General features: G+C 42.6%; 1 protein-coding gene across 1 annotated transcript in view; it reads right to left on the bottom strand.

Annotated features, from left to right (window-relative positions):
* LOC122927916 (contactin-associated protein-like 4) overlaps positions 1 to 23,190 on the bottom strand; it is a 468,829-nt gene that overhangs the window by 4,359 nt on the left and 441,280 nt on the right. Inside the window, exons 23-24 of the mRNA XM_044280254.1 lie at positions 20,955 to 21,173; positions 17,795 to 17,866 (exon numbers count right to left, since the gene is read on the bottom strand). Of these exons, the coding sequence (XP_044136189.1) occupies positions 17,795 to 17,866; positions 20,955 to 21,173 (291 nt within the window). The remainder of the gene's footprint in view (positions 1 to 17,794; positions 17,867 to 20,954; positions 21,174 to 23,190) is intronic.

Genomic DNA, 23,190 nt, shown 5'->3' with positions numbered 1-23,190 from the left:
AGCAAGGCGAGCCATGGCCGTGTAAAATCTTCTAAAATGGCCAGAGATTTTCCTGGCTTGCCGTCCTGGACCCCAGGGTATTTGGCAATGAATCGCTACACGACTAAGTTCAGGACGTGTGCCATGCACGGCACAGGAGTGTGTCTTTGGGGTTTCTGACGGTATTGCTCCCACTGGGCTCGGTGATGGGAGGCCAGGTGCCTTCTTAAGGTGGTCGTCCCTAGTTGAGTGTTGGGCTTACCGCGACTTATGCGTTGACAGCACAGGCTGCAGATGGCAACACTATTGTCAGCAGCGGACATGTTAAAAAAAAAAACACACTGCGGAGCCATGTTCCGGCGTCCTGGGAGCGCCAGATGTGACCGTGCATGGTGGATGGCTAGTTCGAGATACATTAGCAGTCTGCTTTTTGCCTCGTGTGCACTGTAAGTTCTGCCTGCTTCTCCTCCTTCTCCTCCCTATCAACTGCTCTGTCCCTCCCTCTGTACTCCCTTTAAAGGTTTCGGGGTATTAGGGTGGGAGAAATGTATATCTTTTTACGCAAATGATGTTCTATTTTTTATAGATTATACTAATGAGACTTTGCTAAGAATAATCCGAGCAGTTAGCACATTTGGGGAAGCTTCTGGCTTTGATATCAATTGGTCCAAAACCAATCTGATGTTATTGGATAATTTTGAATTATCCTATGAGGGATCACAGAATATGCCCAAGGTTTTGGAACTATTTTAGTATCTGGGTGTAAGAATCTCCTCTAGAGTTGAAGAATATACACAGCTTAATATCTTTCCGGTGATCTCCAAGATAAGATCTAAGATTATAATCTGGAGAATAGGCTTCCTCCAACTAGAGCGGACAGAATCTTAGTTAAAATGGTAATCTTGCCTCAACTGCTATATGTAATAAGAAATTCACCTATTTGGATTGCTGACAAGTTCTATGGAGATTAATGGAGAGATTTGTCAATGATCTAATTTGGGGAAGGAAGAGAGTAATGTTAAAACTGGAGTATATGTATAAGCCACTGGAGCGTAGAGGTTTAAATCTTCCATACTTCAGAGTGTGGAGGTGGCAGCAATATCAGGAGGCCACAGAGTGAAACAATGACAGCTGGGAGGTGGCGGCAGCATCAGGAGGACACAGAGTGGCACAATGACAGGATGTGGAAGTGGCAGCAGCATCAGGAGGAGGCCACAGGGTGGCACAATGACAGTGTAGAGGTGGCAGCAGCATCATCAGGATGCCACAGAGTGGCAAGGTAACATAGTGTTGAGGTAGCAGCAGCATCAAGAGAACACAGAGTTGCAAGGCGACATAGTGTGAATTTGGGAGCAGCATCGGGAGACCACAAAGTGGCAAGGTGACAGAATGGGGAGGTGGGAGGCAATACCAGTACCAGCTGAAGATGGTGGGTGAAAGAAAGAACTTGGCATCAGATGTGTGGCATCAGGAGGGTGGCAGCATCAGAACAGTAGCTGAGGCAGAAAGACAGAAGAAACCAGTCTCTTTTGTCAAAGTGTTGGTGTGGCACCATGGATGATCTAGTCTGATGCATTAGGCATTGGTTAGTGGATATACTGGCTGATCCACGCCTGATTCATCTTGACAAAGGTCAGTCTCCTCCACATTTTGGGTGGATAGGTGAGTTCTTTTTGGGGTAACTATGGCCCCCTCCACACTAATCACCCTGCTCTGATGCCACACTACTGGCCGGGCAGGACAGCTTTTCCAGGGCAAACTCTGCCAGTTGCGGCCACATTTCCAGTTTAGCTGCCCAGAAGTCCAGCGGATCTTCAATGAGGGGTTGCAGAGTGTTGTCAAAGTATGCCCCCACTTGCTGGTTCAGGTCCTGCTTCAGGTCTTGCTGCTGCTGGTGGGTAGTTTCTTCATTAGGCGGGTGAAGAAAGCTGCTCATCAGCGACTCTAGACTCAAGTTGCTGCTGATGGAGCTGGTACTGATCTTACCCCCCCCCCCCCCCCACCCACCCTGCCACAGCAACCATGGCAAAGGAATGTGAGCGCAAAGGGCTCCCTGGTCAGACTTGTGAGAGGATGGACGATGGCGCAGATAGGCAGCAGCCAACTCGCTACATAGCGATAGTCCAACAAGGTGGAGAGCCAGAAGTCATCCCTCTGACGAATGGTGACAATTCGGCTGTCACTATGCAAGCAAGTAAGCATGCATCGGGCCATTTTTACAAGTGACTCAGAGGGAATCCATGCCTCCATCTCCACTGCATACCGCAATGGTGTGTCTGGGTCCTCTGCCTCCTCTTCCTCATCGCCCTGTAGCTCCTCTGGCTGCTTCTGCTCCTCCTCTCCTGTCACCTGTGTAGCAAAACAACCCATTTCGCTACACATTGCTTGTGCTCCAATGTCCTCCTTCTCCAGTTCAGCCCCCACAGGGCTCATGTGGCCATGAGATCTAGGCGCCTCATCCTCAGTCCCCCGACCAGCCAGATTTACCAGCATCTGTTCCAGAACAGCAGTGGAATGACGTTGTTCATCCCATAGTCCTAGCGAATGACAACAAATGTGGCCTCCTCAAAGGGCCTGAGCAAACGGCAGGTGTCAAGCATGACCTGCCACTAGCTGACATTAAAGTTACACAGGGGAGTATTCCTGTCCACTTAGGTCATCAAAAAATCATTTATGGCCTTTCTCTGTCTGTATAGTCGGTCCAGCATATGGAGGGTGGAATTCCAACGCATGGAAACATTGCATATCAGCCTATGTTGGGGGATGCCATTCTGCTGCTGCAGCTCCAGGAGGGTGTGCTTTGCGATGAAAGAGTGGCTGTAGTGCATGCAAATTTTCCTGGCCATTTTTAGGATGTCTTGCAGATGGGTGGAAGATTTCAGGAACCGCTTGACAACCAGATTGAACACGTGTGCCATGCAGGCTCATGGCTCAGCCCTCCTTGATACAGCACCGACACCATGTTCTTCCCGTTGTCAGTCACCATGGTTCCGATTTTGAGTTGTCGTGGAGAAAGCCAGGATTCAAAAGTGCTTGAGAACATACACTACGTGCAGAATTATTAGGCAAATGAGTATTTTGACCACATCATCCTCTTTATGCATGTTGTCTTACTCCAAGCTGTATAGGCTCGAAAGCCTACTACCAATTAAGCATATTAGGTGATGTGCATCTCTGTAATGAGAAGGGGTGTGGTCTAATGACATCAACACCCTATATCAGGTGTGCATAATTATTAGGCAACTTCCTTTCCTTTGGCAAAATGGGTCAAAAGAAGGACTTGACAGGCTCAGAAAAGTCAAAAATAGTGAGATATCTTGCAGAGGGATGCAGCACTCTTAAAATTGCAAAGCTTCTGAAGCGTGATCATCGAACAATCAAGCGTTTCATTCAAAATAGTCAACAGGGTTGCAAGAAGCGTGTGGAAAAACCAAGGCGCAAAATAACTGCCCATGAACTGAGAAAAGTCAAGCGTGCAGCTGCCAAGATGCCACTTGCCACCAGTTTGGCCATATTTCAGAGCTGCAACATCACTGGAGTGCCCAAAAGCACAAGGTGTGCAATACTCAGAGACATGGCCAAGGTAAGAAAGGCTGAAAGACGACCACCACTGAACAAGACACACAAGCTGAAACGTCAAGACTGGGCCAAGAAATATCTCAAGACTGATTTTTCTAAGGTTTTATGGACTGATGAAATGAGAGTGAGTCTTGATGGGCCAGATGGCTGGATTGGTAAAGGGCAGAGAGCTCCAGTCCGACTCAGACGCCAGCAAGGTGGAGGTGGAGTACTGGTTTGGGCTGGTATCATCAAAGATGAGCTTGTGGGGCCTTTTTGGGTTGAGGATGGAGTCAAGCTCAACTCCCAGTCCTACTGCCAGTTTCTGGAAGACACCTTCTTCAAGCAGTGGTACAGGAAGAAGTCTGCAAGGTAAGAAAAACATGATTTTTATGCAGGACAATGCTCCATCACACGCGTCCAAGTACTCCACAACGTGGCTGGCAAGAAAGGGTATAAAAGAAGAAAATCTAATGACATGGCCTCCTTGTTCACCTGATCTGAACCCCATTGAGAACCTGTGGTCCATCATCAAATGTGAGATTTACAAGGAGGGAAAACAGTACACCTCTCTGAACAGTGTCTGGGAGGCTGTGGTTGCTGCTGCACGCAATGTTGATGGTGAACAGATCAAAACACTGACAGAATCCATGGATGGCAGGCTTTTGAGTGTCCTTGCAAAGAAAGGTGGCTATATTGGTCACTGATTTGTTTTTGTTTTGTTTTTGAATGTCAGAAATGTATATTTGTGAATGTTGAGATGTTATATTGGTTTCACTGGTAAAAATAAATAATTGAAATGGGTATATATTAGTTTTTTGTTAAGTTGCCTAATAATTATGTACAGTAATAGTCACCTGCACACACAGATATCCCCCTAAAATAGCTAAAACTAAAAACAAACTAAAAACTACTTCCAAAAATATTCAGCTTTGATATTAATGAGTTTTTTGGGTTCATTGAGAACATGGTTGTTGTTCAATAATAAAATTAATCCTCAAAAATACAACTTGCCTAATAATTCTGCACTCCCTGTATAACTGCACCGCTGAATGGCTAATACAGTATTATTCGCCCCATAAGATGCAGTTCCCCCCCCCCCCAAAGTAATGCATGGAGGTTGATATTAGAGGCATGGGGGCTGATAAGAGACGCATGGGGGCTGATATGAGAGGTAATGGGGCTCTTATCTGAGATCTGATTGGGGGTCATTCACATTGGGGTCTTATCTGAGGTCTTATTAACATTCAGGGTCTGATTGGGACTGTGAGCTGAGATCTGATTAACATTGGAAGTCTGATTGTAGGTCTGATTGTTTTTTTCTTATATTTTTTTGCCACTAAAACAAGCCAAAAAGGGCTGTAATTTTCTCACTTCACCACACAACAGCAAGTGATTTTTTTTTTGTGCCACTAATATTGTTGATAATATCGTACCGAACTTCTGGATTTTTGGACCCTGGACCCAAACATTTCTGTTAAAGTTTTGGTTCGGTGTTCGGCGATTTCTTAGCGCTTTTTGAAAGGCTGCAGAGCAGCCAATCGACAAGCATTTAACTGTGTGCCCTTAGAGGCCATCACAGCCACGCATACTAATGGCATGGCTGTGATTGGCCAGTGCAGCATGTGACCCAGCCTCTATATAAGCTGGAGTCAAATAGCGCTGCACGTCACTCTGCTGTGCTCAGTGTAGGGAGAGGATGCTGCTGTGGTGAGGGAGAGAATAGGACAGAATCTTTAATCAGAAATCCAATTGAACTCGATCTACATAGATTTAGTTGTGTGGGTGCAGTGCACAATCTTATTACCCTGCCCAGTGACTGAGAAAAATAACTTTTATCGGTCAGTTACCGTATTTTTCGCCCTATAGGACGCACCGGCCCATAAGACGCACCTAGGTTTTTGGGGAGGAAAATAAGAAAAAAAATTTTTTTTACCAAAAGGTGTGCTGTGTGTTTGGTGGGTTTGGAACTAATGGTGGTCTGTGGATGGCACTATTACTGGGGATCTGTGGATGACTGACACTGTTATGGGGGGATCTGTGGATGACGGACACTGTTATGGGGGGGATCTGTGGATGACGGACACTGTTATGGGGGGATCTGTGGATGACGGACACTGTTATGGGGGGATCTGTGGATGACGGACACTGTTATGGGGGGATCTGTGGATGACGGACACTGTTATGGGGGGATCTGTGGATGACGGACACTGTTATGGGGGGATCTGTGGATGACGGACACTGTTATGGGGGAGATCTGTCGTTGACGGTCACTGTTATGGGGGGGATCTGTGGATGACTGTCACTGTTATGGGGGGATCTGTGGCTTGCACTGTTACAGGGGGGATCTGTGGCTGGCACTGTTACAGGGGGGGGGGGATCTGTGGCTGGCACTGTTGTATATGTGCCATCCACAGACCCCCAGCCCATAACAGTGCCATCCACAGACCCCCCAGCCCATAACTGTGCCATCCACAGATCGCAGCCGCACCCCCCCCCCCTGCCGCCGCCGCCGCCGCCACCATACAAATATAAGATGTGATATTCAATTAATAATTATCAAACATGCCCCTCACTGTCTCCTATTACTACCTTACATCCTAATCGCTGCTGTTTTCAGGCAGGACGGTCGGGCGGCCGGCGCGTCTCACTGACGTCACTTGCCTGCGCCGCCTGCTTCATTCATAAAGTAGGCGGCGCAGGCACGTGACAAGAGTTACGCTGCCGCCCGCCCGCCTGGCCTGCGTGAATTCAACAGCAGCGATTAGATGTAAGTTAGTAATAGGAGTGAGGGGGCATGTTTGATAATTATTAATTGAATATGACATCGTATATTAGTATACTGGAGCGGCGGGGCGGTGCTATACTACACTGACTGCACCGCCCCGCCGCTATTGCCAGCCCCCAGACCCTCCTCCCAGTCCCTCCCCGAGTCCCCGCTCACTGATACATCGCTGCCAGCGATGTAAAACTGCAAGTATTCGCCCCATAAGACGCAGGGGCATTTCTCCCCCATTTTGGGGGAAGAAAAAGTGCGTCTTATGGGGCGAAAAATACGGTAGGTGGGCGGCAGCGGCCTTTTTTTGCAAGCTCAGTGCACCAGCACTGCATATGTCCTTTTGTGACATTCAAATCCAAGCTAGAAATACTGCAATAATAATCTGGTTTTAAAAAAACACCCTTTTTTTTTTAGCAATATCCTACATCTGGTGCCTTTTCAGCATTAGTCAGTGTGCAATTTAAGCTAGAAATACAGCTATAATTTTCAGGGTTTTAAAAAACACACATTTTTGGCAATAACTTTCATCTTGGGCCTCAGTCAGTGTGCAATTAAAGCTAGAAATACAGCTATAATGTTCTGGCTTTTAAAAAACACCCTTTTTGGTCAAAATACACAATTTTACAGCCCTTGTTGCATCTGCACGTGTGAAATTCAGGCGTTATATACAGCTGTCATATTTTGTTAGTAAAAAAACACCCTTTTTGGGCAAAAAACTTAACATTGCAGCCTTTGCTGTATATGTCATTGTGAGATACACCCTTTAGATACTGTGGTTCTATTCTGCTATTAATAAAACACCCATTTTGGGCAAAAATCTTTAATTGCGGCCTAATCTGCACCTGTACGTGTGAGATGCACCCTTTACATACTGTGGTTCTATTCTGCTATTAGAAAAAACATTTTGAGCAAAAATCTTTAATTGAGGCCTAGTTTGCATCTGTATGTGTGAGATACAGCATTTAGATACTGTGGTTCTATTCTGCTATTAAAAAAAACACCCATTTAGGGCAAGAAAATTTGAGAAATATGAGGAGAGAGTCAAATAAAGCTAGTGGTCCCGGTCGTGGTGCTGCTGGTGGAGCTCCTGTTGCAGGGAGAGGACGTGGTCGATCTGTGCCAGCTACACGCACAAGTGAAACACCTTCCTCAGGTGCGAGTAGGCGACATAACCTGCAGCGGTATTTGGTCGGGCCTAATGCGGTTCTACGAATGGTGAGGCCAGAACAAGTACAGGCCATAGTAGATTGGGTTGCTGACAGTGCCTCCAGTTCCTTCACATTGTCTCCCACCCAGTCTCCTGATGAAAGATCAGAGATGGCACCTGCAGCCGATGTCCATCAGTCTTTCACCTCACCCCCTTGCAAATCAGCCAAGCAGTCTGAGCCCCAAGTCATGCAGAATTATATTCTGCTTTTTGATGACTCTGTTAACAGGGTTTCATAGGGCCATCCACCTATCCATGCCCCAAAAGTGGAAGAGATTGAGTGCACCGATGCCCAACCACTTATGTTTCAAGATAAGTACATGGGACGACCATCGCAGCACATCTCGGACGATGACGAAACACAGGTGCCAACTGCTGTGGCTTTCGAAAGTGTGCAGACCGACAAGGAGGGCAGGGGTGAAGACTGTGTGGAAGATGATGTGGAGGATGATGAGGTTCTTGACCCTACATGGAATCAAGGTCATGCGAGTGACCTGTGTAATTTGGAGGAAGAGGCGGTGGTCGCACAGAGCCACCAGCACAGCAGAAGAGGGAGCAGGGTGCAAAAGTGGAGCGTCCGTCCCCTAGACAGTACACCTGCTACTGCCCATCACAGAAAGGGACCAAGCACACCAAAGCCAGCTCCAAGGAGTTCCCTGGCGTGGCAGTTTTTCAGACAATGTGCTGACGACAAGACACGAGTGGTTTGCACTTTGTGCAATCAGAGCCTGAAGTGAGGTATAAACGTTCTCAACCTGAGCACAACCTGCATGACCAGGCATCTGCAAAGCACGAGCTGCAGTGGAGTAGACAGATCAAAAACCAAGAAAGGTCTCTGGCTCCTCCTGCTTCCTCTTCGGCTGCAGTCTCGGCCTCTTCATCCACCTCTGGAGTAACAGTGCCACCTGCACACCCTGCAAACAGAGGATCTGCCAGCAACACCACCATCTGGGTCACCAAGCATCTCCACAATGTCCCACGGAAGCTTTCAGCTCTCCATCTCCCAAACACTGGAGGTGAAGAGGAAGTACCCCCCTACCCACCGGCGATCCCTGGCCCTGAATGACAGCATTTCAAAATTACTGGTCTTTGAAATGCTGTCATTCTGTCTGGTGGAGACGCAGAGTTTTAAAAGCACTATGGCGGTGGCTTTCCCACAGTACGTCGTACCCAGCCGCCACTACTTTTCCAGGTGTGCCATCACTTCCCTGCACAACCAAGTGGGGGACAAAGTCAGGTGTGCACTGCGCAACGCCATCTGTGGCAAGGTGGACCTCACTACAGCTACGTGGACCAGTAAGCACGGTCAGGGACGTTATATCTCCATAACAGCACACTGGGTAAACGCAGTGGTAGCTGGGCCTGAGGCGGATAGCAGTTTGCCGCATGTCCTTCCACCACCGAGGATTGCAGGGCACTTCAGTTTGCCTCCTGTTGCTTCCTCCTCCTACGCTTCCTCATCCTCTACCGGCTCCTTATCTGGTCAGCATAACACCTTCACCACCAACTTCAGCACAGCCAGGGGTAAACGACAGCAGGCAGTTATAAAATTTATCTGCTTGGGTGACAAACCCCACACATCACAGGAGCTGTGGACGGGCCTTAAAAAACAGACCGATGAGTGGTTGGTGCCAGTGAGCCTCAAGCCCAGCCTGTTGGTGAGCAATAATGGGCGAAATCTCATAGCAGCTCTGGGACTAGTCGGTTTGATGCACATGCCTTGCCTGGTGCATGTGCTGAATTTGGTGGTGCAGAGATCCCTTAAAAATTACCCCAATATGTCAAAGCTGCTTGTGCGCGCTTTCGGCGTGCGCGCTTTCGGCGTTCTCACCCTGCTGCTGCTCGCCTGTCAGCGCTACAGAGTAACTTTGGCTTTCCTGCTCACCACCTCATATGCGACGTGCCCACAAGGTGGAACTCCACCTTGCGCATGCTGGCCAGACTGTGCAAGCAGCAGCAGGCGATAGTGGAGTTTCAGCTGCAGCATGCACGGGTGAGTCGCTTGGCGGAACAGCACCACTTCACCACCAATGACTGGGCCTCCATGCGAGACCTGTGTTCCTTGTTGCGCTGTTTCGAGTACTCCACCAACATGGCCAGTGCCGATAACGCCGTTCTCAGCGTTACTATGCCTCATTGAAAAAACGATGCTGGAAGAGGATGTGGCACAGGAGGAGGAGGAAGAGGGATTATTTCATAGTGTTTCCGGCCAGTCATTTACAAGTGGCTCCGAGGGTGGGTTCCTGCACCCACAAACTCCAGGTACACAATTGTCCAGCCATGGCACAGTTCTGGAGGATGACAAGGTGGAGGATAAGGAGGAGGAGATTGAGGAGGAGGAACCATGTTCACAGCAGGGTGGCACCCAGACCAGCTCATGGCCATCACTGGTGCGTTGCTGGGGGGATACAGAGGACACAGACAATACACCTCCCACAAAGGACAGCTTTTCGTTGCCTCTGGGCAGCCTGGCACACATGAGCGACTACATGCTGCAGTGTCTCTGCAACAAGTTGCCCACATTCTAACTTGTGCTGCTTACTGGGTGGCCACTCTGCTGGATCCCCGTTACAAGGACAACATACCGTCCTTAATTCCCTCACTGGAGCGTGATCGTAAGATGCGAGAGTACAAGCGCACGCTGGTAGACGTGCTGCTGGTGTCATTCCCACCTGAAAGCTGGGGCACAGTGGAAGCACAAGGCGAAGGCAGAGGAGGAGAAAGAGGTCGCCAACGCAGCTGGGGCACCGCAAGCACCTCAGAAGGCAGGGTTAGCATGGCCTAAATGTGGAAAAGCTTTGTCAGCAGACCACAACAACCAGCACCACCAGCTGATATGGAACGTCTTAGCAGGAGGCAGCATTTCACAAACATGTTGGAGCAGTATGTGTGCACACGCCTACACGTACTGAATGACGGGTCTTCCCTCTTCAACTTCTGGGTCTCCAAATTGGGCACATGGCCTGAGCTTGCCCTTTACGCCTTGGAGGTTCTGGCCTGCCCTGCAGCCAGTGTATTGTCTGAACGTGTGTTTAGCACGGCAGGGGGCGTCATCACAGACAAGCGCAGCCGCCTGTCCACAGCCAATGTGGACAAGCTCACGTTCATTAAAATGAACCAGGCATGGATCCCACAGGACTTGTCCGTACCTTGTGCAGAATAGACATGTATACCGGCATTACCCAGCCATTGTTATACTACAGCACAATTGCTCATTGTTGTATTTTTTATATTTCCCACTCTTTTGGTGTGTATCCTAATAAAAAACGTAAAAATAAAAAAATAAAACCAAAAACAAGTGTTGGCTACCTCATCCTTTTCCACCGCCGCTTCCACCTACACCGCTACATCCACCGCCTCCTCAAACTCCTACTCCATATGGACCTCCACCTCATAAATCAAGTATTATTATTTTTTTCTAAGTATTTTATTTTATTTTATGTTATTTCACTAATTGGTCTGTTACATTTTCGGGTGAAATTCACCAATTTTTGGGTGTGATATACCACTGCTATACCTAGTAGACAGGTACAAAAATTCATAAATGTTTTACATTTTCGGGTGAAATTCACCTATTTTGGGTGTGATATACCACTGCTATACCTAGTAGACAGGGAAAAAAATTACCTATTTGTCTGTTACATTTTCGGGTGAAATTAACCAATTTTTGGCTGTGATATACTTAGTTGACAGCTTAATAAATGTAACTAATTTTAATTTTACATTTTTGGTTGACATTTTACAATTTGTGCCGTGAATAAACCCCTGCTCTGCATAGATGACAGGGACCGAAATTTTGATAAATAATCTGTTCCATTGGTGGGTGACATTAACCCATTTCTGGCGATGAAAAACCCCTGCTTTGCATAAGTGACTGGGACTTAATTTTCTAAAATTCGTCTTCAATTGGCCCTTTCCTTCGATTCTTCTGCTTTAATAATTTGTCCCACTTTTCCGCTTCATTCCATTGCAGCCATTGACCTCCCTTGGATGAGGTCTCCCTTTCTCACGCTCCCTCTCTGGCATGGAACCCTGATTCGCCGATAACCATAATCAATAGTATTGATCACGAATATTCGAATTTTGAATTTTTATCGCGAATATAGGTACTTCGAAAATTCACGAATATTTCGAATATAGTTATATATATTCGTAATTTCAAATATTCAAATTTTTTTCCTTATTTTTTTTTTTTTTTTTTATCAGTACACATGATCCCTCCCTGCTTTTAGCTTGTGGGCCAATAATAAGGCTGCAATATACTTGACTTTAGGAGTAGTAGTGTTTGCGAATTTTGCTCTATATTTGTTTTTTCGAATATTCGCTATATTGCTATATTTTCTTGTTTTAGAATATTACAAATATTCAAAAAACGAAGTTATAGCAATATAGCGAATATTCGAAAGAAACAAATATTGAGCAATTTAGCTAATATAGTGCTATAATTTTTTTTATAGTTGTAATTTTTTTCCAATCTGTACTTCAGATGAGAAAAATATTACAACTATTAGACAAAGAAGATTATAGCACTATATTAGCTAAATTGCTCTATATTCGTTTTTTTTTTCGAAAATTCAGTATATTGCTATATATTCTTGTTTTACAATATTACAAATATTCGAAAAAACGAAGTTATAGCAATATAGCGAATATTTGAAAAAAAAAACGAATATAGAGCAATTTAGCTAATATAGTGATATAATCTTCTTTGTCTAATAGTTGTAATTTTTTTGTCATCTGAAGTTCAGATTGGAAAAAAATTACAACTATAAAAAAAGATTTTAGCATTATATTAGCTAAATTGCTCTATATATGCGTTTTTTTTCGAATATTCGCTATATTGCTATATATTTTTGTTTTAGCTAATATAGTGATATAATCTTCTTTGTCTAATAGTTGTAATTTTTTTCTCATCTGAAGTTCAGATTGGAAAGAAATTACAACTATAAAAAAAGATTATAGCATTATATTAGCTAAATTGCTCTATATATGCGGTTTTTTTCGAATATTCGCTATATTGCTATATATTCTTGTTTTAGAATATTACGAATATTCGAAAAAACCAATTTATAGCAATATAGTGAATATTCAAAAAAAATCGAATATAGAGCAATTTAGCTAATATAGTGCTATAATCTTCTTTGTCTAATAGTTGCAAGTTTAAAAATTTGCAATAAAAATTTGAATCCGGAAATTCGAATTACGAAAATTTGTATATTACACAATCATTGCCTTGCCGATTTTTCGAGTAAAAAAAAAATCTTGAATTTTTGCATTTTCAAATAAAAAATTCTAAAAAATATTTGCGAAATATCGCGAATTGGAATATGACCCCTGCCGCTCATCACTAATGATCAACATGGTAGGCTCAGAAAAAATCATTGAAATTTGATAGAGAAGATATTAAAATGGATGGTGGACGTCACAGGAACGTGCGATCAGGCAGAAGTTATCTAGAGTCAACAAAGCGGCAGCAGGGCCTCTCCTGGCTAACGTTTCCAAATCCAAAATACCCCAGTGACATTCCCTATAATTTCATTCAAATAACAGGGCATCTTAAGAGTCCTGTATTGTTATTTAGCGTCACTACCTCCCCGAATTGCCGCGTGCCCCCTCCTTTACATCAGTTCTTCCGTTTTAATAGCTTCTCCCACATTTCCACTCGATCACAATTAAATTTCATCCATTGATCTCCCTTGGATGTGGTCTCTCTTTCTCATGCTTCCTCTCCGGTGTCGAATCCTGATTCACCGCTAACCATGATCAACATGGTAGGCGCAGAAAAGAACATGGAAAGTTGATAGAGCAGATATCCAATTGGATCGTGAACATCACGAGGACGTGCAACATGGTGGGGCAGTATGTTTGCACACGCCTACACTAACTGACTGATGGTTCTGCCCCTTGCAACTTCTGGGTCTCCAAATTGGTCACATGGCCTGAGCTTGCCCTTTACGCCTTGGAGATGCTGGCCTGCCCTGCAGCCAGTGTATTGTCTGAACGTGTGTTTAGCACAACTGGAGGGGGTTACTACATGTTATATTTCCCAATGTTTTGGGGTGTACCATAATTTAAAAAAATTTAAATAAATTTAAACCCAAAAAGCAGTGTAGGCTACCTCCTCCTCCTCCACCGCAGCTTTCACCTACACCGCCACATCCACCGCCTCCTCAACCTCCTACTCCATATGGACCTCGTCCTCCTAGATCATGATTATTATTTTTTATTTTTACGTATTTTATGTTATTTAAAGTCATTTCCCTATCCACATTTAACCACATTTGTATGCCATTTGCAGTCTTCTAGCCCTCTCCATGACATTTTTACAGCCATTTTAGTGCTCAAAAGTTCGGGTCCCCATTGACTTCAATGGGGTTCGGGTTCGGGGTCAAGTTCGGGTCCCGAACTCAAACTTTTTTGTGAATTTCGGCCGAACCCGAATATCCAGGTGTCCGCTCAACTTTAGCCACTAATACATGCCAAAAGTGCTTTATAAAATAACTGCCCCGCTGAACAGGCCCTTACTTTTTTCCACTTATACACTCCACAAAAGGCTTTAGAACATATAACTTCCCCGCTGAATGGCAAATAATATATATATTTTTTGCCACTAATACATGCCAAAAAGGGCTTTAGAACATATAACTGCACCGCTGAACGGCAAATAGGCCCTTACTTTTTACCACTTATACACTCCACAAAAGGCTTTAGAACATATAACTGCACCACTGAACGGCAAATAATATATATTTTTTGCCACTAACATATGCCAAAAAGGGCTTTACAACAGATAACTTTACCGCTAAACAGCAAAAAAAAATTTTTGTGCCACTAATACACTCCAAAAATGGCAGTAATTTTCTCACTTCACCACACACCAGCTAATAAGCCCTCTTTTCCCCCACTAATACAAGCCAAAAAATGTTTTAAAACATACTATATAACTGCACCGCACAAGGGCAACTAAGAAATATTTCCTGTTAATGGCTGTATCAAACAGTACTTGCACCCTAATAGCAAGAACGGTTTGCTGGAATTACAGAGCTGTATAATGGCAATTAGGATCCCCAGTCAGTGCAGCAAGGTGTAATAGGATTGTTCCTATTACCCAGGCTGTAAACTCCCCTACTTAACCCTGTTCTGCTTTAATCCTGTGAAATGATTCCTCTCTATCCTTTCCCTGAACTTCTATACAGCAAAATAAACGTTTTAAAGTATTTTCTACCACTGTGTCTAGCGCCTGCTGACGTCTCTCTCCCTGCGATAAGTACACTGGAAAATGGCTGACTCTTAGATGGCTGAGGCTATTTATAGGGCTGTGACATCACAGGGCTGGCTGGCTGCTGATTGGCTGCACACATGGCATTGTGGGTGATCCCTCGTTCCCAGAGTTCCTTTCTCCATGTCCAAACACATGCAGCTGCCATTCTAGGAAAAAATCTGAGGAAATTCGGATTCGGTGCAAATCAAATTTTTCCTGAAATTTTTATCGAATTCCACCTTGTAAACTTTGATTCGCTCATCTCTATTCTCAAGTTGTGATACATCCATCAGTTTCTTTTTTCTGGTTTATAGAAAGCAACTTTTAATTGAATGAACCCCAATTAGGAGTCATTTTTGCCACATAGTAACAGCAAGATATCAAAAACCTGCTGCATTTTAATTATAATGACTAAACAAGAAATGTATTATGACACATTACTTACAAATGCTTATTGTAACAGTTTTTCTTACAGGAAAAATATCTGTTAATAGGCTATAGTTAGACCTCCTGCACAAGTTATTGCTATGTGTATGGACCCTGTAGCATACAGAGTCCCTTTGTTGCCATAATACGCAAGCAGCTTGTAGGCAGCTTGATGGCACAGCACCATATTCTTTAGTAGATGCAGATGTACAATACAGTAAGTTTGTAGTTTGCATAACAACTTATCAATATTGTCAGTAGTGTTGAGCAAACTGAAGTATTCAAAGTAGACTTCGATCTGAACTTCAGGGAAAATGTGACTTGCCACGAAGCCGAATTTCCCCACGCTTCGTGTTAACGAATCAATTTTCCCTGAAATCACGGGTAAAACAAAAAAATACATACTCATCTCGTCCATTTGTGCAAGAAGAGGCCGCAAGATTTTGTGCGTTGTCTTCAATCAAGGTGGTTGCGGCAGGCCTCGGGACACAATCAAATGGATAAGGTGAATGTTTTTAATTTTTTACGGCATTAACCCTTGAAAGCCCTGAATAATAATATCAGATGTCACGATCAGCGATGAACATGGTATCTGTGGGGTTAAATGACGGGGAGCAGCGCCATCGCCATTCCCCACCAGTGCGCTCGCTACATACAAAGAAATGCGCTTCAAGTCGAAGTAATTAGTCACAAAGTGGATTTCTTTGTTAATTTCAGCGAATCAGCCGAATCTAATTTTCCATAACTTTGCTCATCTCTAATTATCAGTACAAGACTTCACAAGCCGGATGTCTGCTGCTTCCCTTCTACTGTATGTTCAACATAACACAAAGGCTCAGATTAACATATCTAAGCAAAAAATCTGCCTAAAAAAGTGTCACTAAATAAATGGTACATCTAGGGTTTTTAAACATTTTTTCCGACCTGCTCAAAATATGGGAGAGGAATAGCAAAAAGTTGGCAGAGCTTTGCAGAAAAGGTGTAAAATAAACTGCAATTCAGGGTCCACGCTTGAACTTCATCAGTAAGGAACAGTTCACACACAGCAACACTTCCACAAGACGATTTTATCTCTATTCCAAACAATTCCAGCTCCTCGGTCTCAATATCCACCAGCAATCACAGCTATTTTATCCTTTAAAAGGAACACAACATAGTGCAATACCCACGGGTTATGAAACACTACCTATAGGCAAATTGATTTTATGTGTGATGTGAACAAATGTCGATCTTGTAACTAAAATAAAATACGTAGTGTTTCACTATGTCGTGTTTCTTTCAATGGATAAAAGAGCTGTGATTGCTGGTGGATATTGAGATCCAGGAGCTGGAATCATTTGGAATCAAGATAAAATCTTCTTGTGGAAGTGTTGCTGTGTGTGAACTGTTCCTTACTGATGAAGTTCAAGTGCGGACCCTGAATCGCAGTTTATTTTGGTTAATAAAGGAGAAAAGACGTACTCCTGTTGTTTGGGACTGCTGCTGATTGTGCCACTTGGAAGACCACACAAAATATCTTAGTTTTTTTTTTTCAGAAAAGGTGTAAGCCTATGGAACTGTACTTTCCTTGTATTCAATTTTTAAGATGGCTGTAAATGTGTTACCGACTCTTTATAAGTGACAAATCAATCACTGACAAGGTTAGTAGGTATGGTAATTTGACTTAACAGATTTGCCATTAGATCCTATGATTGGAATATCACTTTATAGGGTTTGACTCAAAAAGACCATCCAATATCTAAGAACAGGATAACTGATAAATGTATGGTCACTGGGATTTAACCAACTGGACCCCCACATATCAGGAGCAGGGATCCCTAAGTCGCGCTTGTGAGAAAAAAAAACTGTGATGTGCATGCACCACACCTGGCTATCTCTGTCAGTCCCATAGAAGTGATAGGAGCAGTAATAACACAGGTGCTTGTACTTATGAGCAGTGAGGGTCCCAGTAGTTACCTATCATAAGGATAGGTGATAAATGCTAGCGGGCCAACACCTTTAAGGGTTCACAATGTTAGGCCATCATTAAAGAAATATTGGAAATATTCTAAAGCATATCAGGATCTGTTATGTTTACTTTATTCATTAAGCTGCACAATTTTTGAAAGTTCACAAACCAGCACATAAGTAGGACACCATGGGGGGAAGGCTCAAACATATTCAATGCTATTTAGTAAATTTTCTACAAAATTGCTAAAAGAGCATGGCAGTTCAATGGTTATCAATGGTGCCTTGTAGGGCTGGGTTTCTGGGTTCAAATCTGACCAAAGACAACATCTGCATGGAGTTTGTATGTTCTCATACAGACAGGGAATTTAGATTTTGAGCCCCATTGGGGACAGCTTGATGCTAGTGTCTCTAAAGTGCTGTGGAATATAGTAGCGCTATATAAGTGTGTAAAATGTATAAAAGAGAGTACCTCAACATTGTTGCTACTGACTGACTTCTTGTGGATTCTATCTCTGTATGCTGAGTGTATGTGTATATATATTATACACACACATAATTTAAATCAATGTTTTTCATTTAGCTCTTGTATAAATTGATAATTTTAAGCCTTATATTTTAAGCATTTTAAAGTTACCTCCAATAAGTGCAACACCATTTCTTAATGCATTAGTTAACTTTTCTCCATTATGCAATGTTCCAGAATGATCTGTAATAGGAAAATAAAGTGGTTAGAAAAAAATAAATCCATTAGTCGTATATTTCTGGTAAAGTTATAACTCAATCATGAATTATCAACTGTGAACATAATGTAATGCTGAAAATATGCAAAAATTTAAAAGTATCACAAGTGCAATCATATAGCAGGAGTGAAATGGGTTTACAATAAAGTAAAAAGATGAGAAGATAAAGGACCCATACTTTCTAAAATGAAACTGTTAAAATGCTGCCACTGAGAATTGTTCTGAAAGATAACACTCAAGAAAGTGGGAGAGAATCAGCTTCTTCGTAGGACTTCTCTGTGCTCATGACCAGAGAAAGACTAAGATTGGCAGCCCCATCTAACAGAGTGAAATAAATGGGCAGTTGCAAATCTCCCACTGAACAAAATACAAATATACAGCATCCTTTATAATTGTGTAATATTTTTATTCATTTTAAACTGTATTACTGATTATTTAAAATGGTAAGGATGGTTCAAAAAGGCACACATTTTGGCAAGAAATAGCCATTACACCAAAATATGATACTTTTATAGGTATTATTTATCTTTAAAGGGACAGTATGTGAAATGAAGGTAGCTGCAGAAAACATATAATTATAACATATGATCCAGTAATTTCTGTGGGACTTAGTTTACTTTTAATGGAGTGATAATGTGTCATGCATCCACGTGACTGCTGCAGCCAATCACCAACGTCAGTATACATGATATGTGACTGCAAAGGCCAGTAATCTGCTGCATTTTATTGTGCATGAAAAGTAAACAAAGACCCCTGAGGACCACTGGAGCATCAGTGCTAAAGAGGGATTTAACAGGTAATGTTTTATTATTTAATTGCAAAACATTGTCTTCTTTTATTTTCATTTCTTATATTCTTAGACAGTCCCTTACATTTCCCTGAGGATGGACATACTTAGAATGTTTATGTGCATCAATGTACAAACCGGATTCCCAAAAAGTTGGGACACTAAACAAATTGTGAATAAAAACTGAATGCAATGATGTGGAGATGGCAAATGTCAATATTGTATTTGTAATAGAACGTAGATGACAGATCAAACGTTTAATCCGAGTAAATGTATCATTTTAAAGGAAAAATACGTTGATTCAAATTTTCACGGTGTCAACAAATCCCAAAAAAGTTAGGACAAGTAGCAATAAGAGGCTGTAAAAAGTAAATTTGAGCATAACGAAGAGCTGGAAGACTAATTAACACTAATTAGGTCAATTGGCAACATGATTGGGTATAAAAAGAGCTTCTCAGAGTGGCAGTGTCTCTCAGAAGCCAAGATGGGTAGAGGATCACCAATTCCCACAATGTTGCGCAGAAAGATAGTGGAGCAATATCAGAAAGGTGTTACCCAGCGAAAAAATTGCAAAGACTTTGCATCTATCATCATCAACTGTGCATAACATCATCCGAAGATTCAGAGAATCTGGAACAATCTCTGTGTGTAACGGTCAAGGCCGTAAAACCATACTGGATGCCCGTGATCTCCGGGCCCTTAAGCGACACTGCACCACAAACAGGAATGCTACTGTAAAGGAAATCACAGAATGGGCTCAGGAATACTTCCAGAAACCATTGTCAGTGAACACAATCCACCGTGCCATCCGCCGTTGCCAGCTGAAACTCTACAGTGCAAAGTAGAAGCCATTTCTAAGCAAGATCCACAAGCTCAGGCGTTTTCACTGGGCCAGGGATCATTTAAAATGGAGTGTGGCAAAATGGAAGACTGTTCTGTGGTCAGACGAGTCACGATTCGAAGTTCTTTTTGGAAATCTGGGACGCCATGTCATCCGGACCAAAGAGGACAAGGACAACCCAAGTTGTTATCAACGCTCAGTTCAGAAGCCTGCATCTCTGATGGTATGGGGCTGCATGAGTGCGTGTGGCATGGGCAGCTTCCATGTCTGGAAAGGCACCATCAATGCAGAAAAATATATTCATGTTCTAGAACAACATATGCTTCATCCAGACGTCATCTCTTTCAGGGAAGACCCTGCATTTTTCAACAAGATAATGCCACACCACATTCTGCATCAATCACAACATCATGGCTGCGTAGGAGAAGGATCCGGGTACTGAAATGGCCAGTCTGCAGTCCAGATCTTTCACCTATAGAGAACATTTGGCGCATCATAAAGAGGAAGGTGCAACAAAGAAGGCCCAAGACGATTGAACAGTTAGCATTCCTATTTCTAAACTTGAGAAACTGGTCTCCTCGGTCCCCAGACGTCTGTTGAGTGTTGTAAGAAGAAGGGGAGATGCCACACAGTGGTGAAAATGGCCTTGTCCCAACTTTTTGGAGATTTGTTGACACCATGAAATTCTGATTCAACATATTTTTCCCTTAAAATGGTACATTTTCTCAGTTTAAACTTTTGTTCCGTGATTTATGTTCTATTCTGAATAAAATATTAGAAGTTGGCACCTCCACATCATTGCATTCAGTTTTTTATTCACGATTTGTATAGTGTCCCAACTTTTTTGGAATCCGGTTTGTATATGTGCTTATGACACCTGAAATCAATACGGGCTGTCAGAGGAATAACATTATTATAGTCTCCAAGAGGTGCTGTAATCCTGTCAGTCTTTCAGAAGGCAGGGAATGATGAGAGAAAGCTACAAACAGAGCTTTATTTGTGCGTATTTTGTTACTACCCTAAGTCATGTAGGCTTCCAACAGTATAATATAGAGCAGTCATTTAATCCCCTATCCTCTATTGACCCAGTCCTAATCTACAAAGCTGGCAAATGAGCTTCAAAAATAGGAATGTCACCTTATTGTGTTTGCTCTACTGGCCAGAGTGAAAGTAGTAAAAGTTCATAAACAATCAAATATAACAATAAAAACAATATAAGTATAATACTATTACTACTACTACTACTACTACTACTAATAATAATAATAATAATAATACATTTAAGTAACAAGCCATATTCTAAAAAAAAAAAATTATAGTCCCTGGTAGTCTGAACTGTAAAAATGGGAAATAGGAAGCATCTTTCTTGAGGCAAGTTTTGATTTGATTTTACCAAATGACCCATTTAATCATTGATTGAAATTACCTGCAAGTGAGTGGGTTGTTTCTCCAGATCCTGCATCCTCTCCATTTATGGAGCCACAACTAGACTCGATAACATGTCCTTTTATTATTATTTGAGACGTAAAATTGCTTTTGAAAGCTGTCTTTAGTGGTACAATGTTATTAAAACGCACAGCAGAGAGGCATCCAATAAATCCATTAACACTGGCCTTCAGAGTCTCTAGGTCAACCTCAATGTCATCTGCTACAAAAATAATACCATAGTTATAATATTGCACATATTTATTTTTGCAGATATAACACAGCTAAGAGGAATGATTAATGCATTAAGTAAACAATGGCCACAAAATGTTATTTTTTTCAATAGTTTTCAATGGCATTTGTCACAAGATAACACTGTGACGTGTTACCACAATTTCTTTTAGTTTTTCTACATCTGTACAACAAAGCACATTTTATAGATGGCAATGAAAGTAACTGGATGAACAATCAAAAATCATATTGTTTTAAAAAAAAAATATGGAAAAAAACTGATGCTTTACCAAAGTGCAGCAATACCACTCAATACTAAACTGAATGACATACAGGTCCTTCTAAAAAAATTAGCATATTGTGATAAAGTTCATTATTTTCTGTAATGTACTGATAAACATTAGACTTTCATATATTTTAGATTCATTACACACAACTGAAGTAGTTCAAGCCTTTTATTGTTTTAATATTGATGATTTTGGCATACAGCTCATGAAAAACCAAAATTCCTATCTAAAAAAATTAGCATATCATGAAAAGGTTCTCTAAACGAGCTATTAACCTAATCATCTGAATCAACTAATTAACTCTAAACACCTGCAAAAGATTCCTGAGGCTTTAAAAAAACTCCCAGCCCGGTTCATTACTCAAAACCGCAATCATGGGTAAGACTGCTGACCTGACTGCTGTCCAGAAGGCCATCATTGACACCCTCAAGCAAGAGGGTAAGACACAGAAAGAAATTTCTGAACGAATAGGCTGTTCCCAGAGTGGGAAGTCTGTGGGAAGGAAAAAGTGTGGCAGAAAACGCTGCACAACGAGAAGAGGTGACCGGACCCTGAGGAAGATTGTGGAGAAGGACCGATTCCAGACCTTGGGGGACCTGCGGAAGCAGTGGACTGAGTCTGGAGTAGAAACATCCAGAGCCACCGTGTACAGGCGTGTGCAGGAAATGGGCTACAGGTGCCGCATTCCCCAGGTCAAGCCACTTTTTAACCAGAAACAGCGGCAGAAGCGCATGACCTGGGCTACAGAGAAGCAGCACTGGACTGTTGCTCAGTGGTCCAAAGTACTTTTTTCGGATGAAAGCAAATTTTGCATGTCATTCGGAAATCAAGGTGCCAGAGTCTGGAGGAAGACTGGGGAGAGGGAAATGCCAAAATGCCTGAAGTCCAGTGTCAAGTACCCACAGTCAGTGATGGTCTGGGGTGTCAGCTGCTGGTGTTGGTCCACTGTGTTTTATCAAGGGCAGGGTCAATGCAGCTAGCTATCAGGAGATTTTGGAGCACTTCATGCTTCCATCTGCTGAAAAGCTTTATGGAGATGAAGATTTCATTTTTCAGCACGACCTGGCACCTGCTCACAGTGCCAATACCACTGGTAAATGGTTTACTGACCATGGTATTACTGTGCTCAATTGGCCTGCCAACTCTCCTGACCTGAACCCCATAGAGAATCTGTGGGATATTGGGAAGAGAAAGTTGAGAGACGCAAGACCCAACACTCTGGATGAGCTTAAAGCCGCTATTGAAGCATCCTGGGCCTCCATAACACCTCAGCAGTGCCACAGGCCGATTGCCTCCATGCCACGCTGCTTTGAAGCAGTCATTTCTGCAAAAGGATTCCCGACCAAGTATTGAGTGCATAACTGAACATAATTATTTGAAGGTTGACTTTTTTTGTATTAAAAACACTTTTCTTTTATTGGTCGGATGAAATATGCTAATTTTTTTAGATAGGAATTTTGGGTTTTCATGAGCTGTATGCCAAAATCATCAATATTAAAACAATAAAAGGCTTGAACTACTTCAGTTGTGTGTAATGAATCTAAAATATATGAAAGTCTAATGTTTATCAGTACATTACAGAAAATAATGAACTTTATCACAATATGCAAATTTTTTGAGAAGGACCTGTATGTTATGCATTGGTTAGCACTATACTACAAAATAAAAGCTATATCCCCCATAGACATTTTTATATTTTGTTTGGATGTGGAAAACTGG

The sequence above is a fragment of the Bufo gargarizans genome, chromosome 1 (genome assembly GCF_014858855.1).
Source record: "Bufo gargarizans isolate SCDJY-AF-19 chromosome 1, ASM1485885v1, whole genome shotgun sequence".
NCBI lineage: Eukaryota > Metazoa > Chordata > Amphibia > Anura > Bufonidae > Bufo > Bufo gargarizans.
The sequence above is the reverse complement of the archived record's forward strand: the minus strand, read 5'-3'. Positions and strand labels throughout refer to the sequence as shown.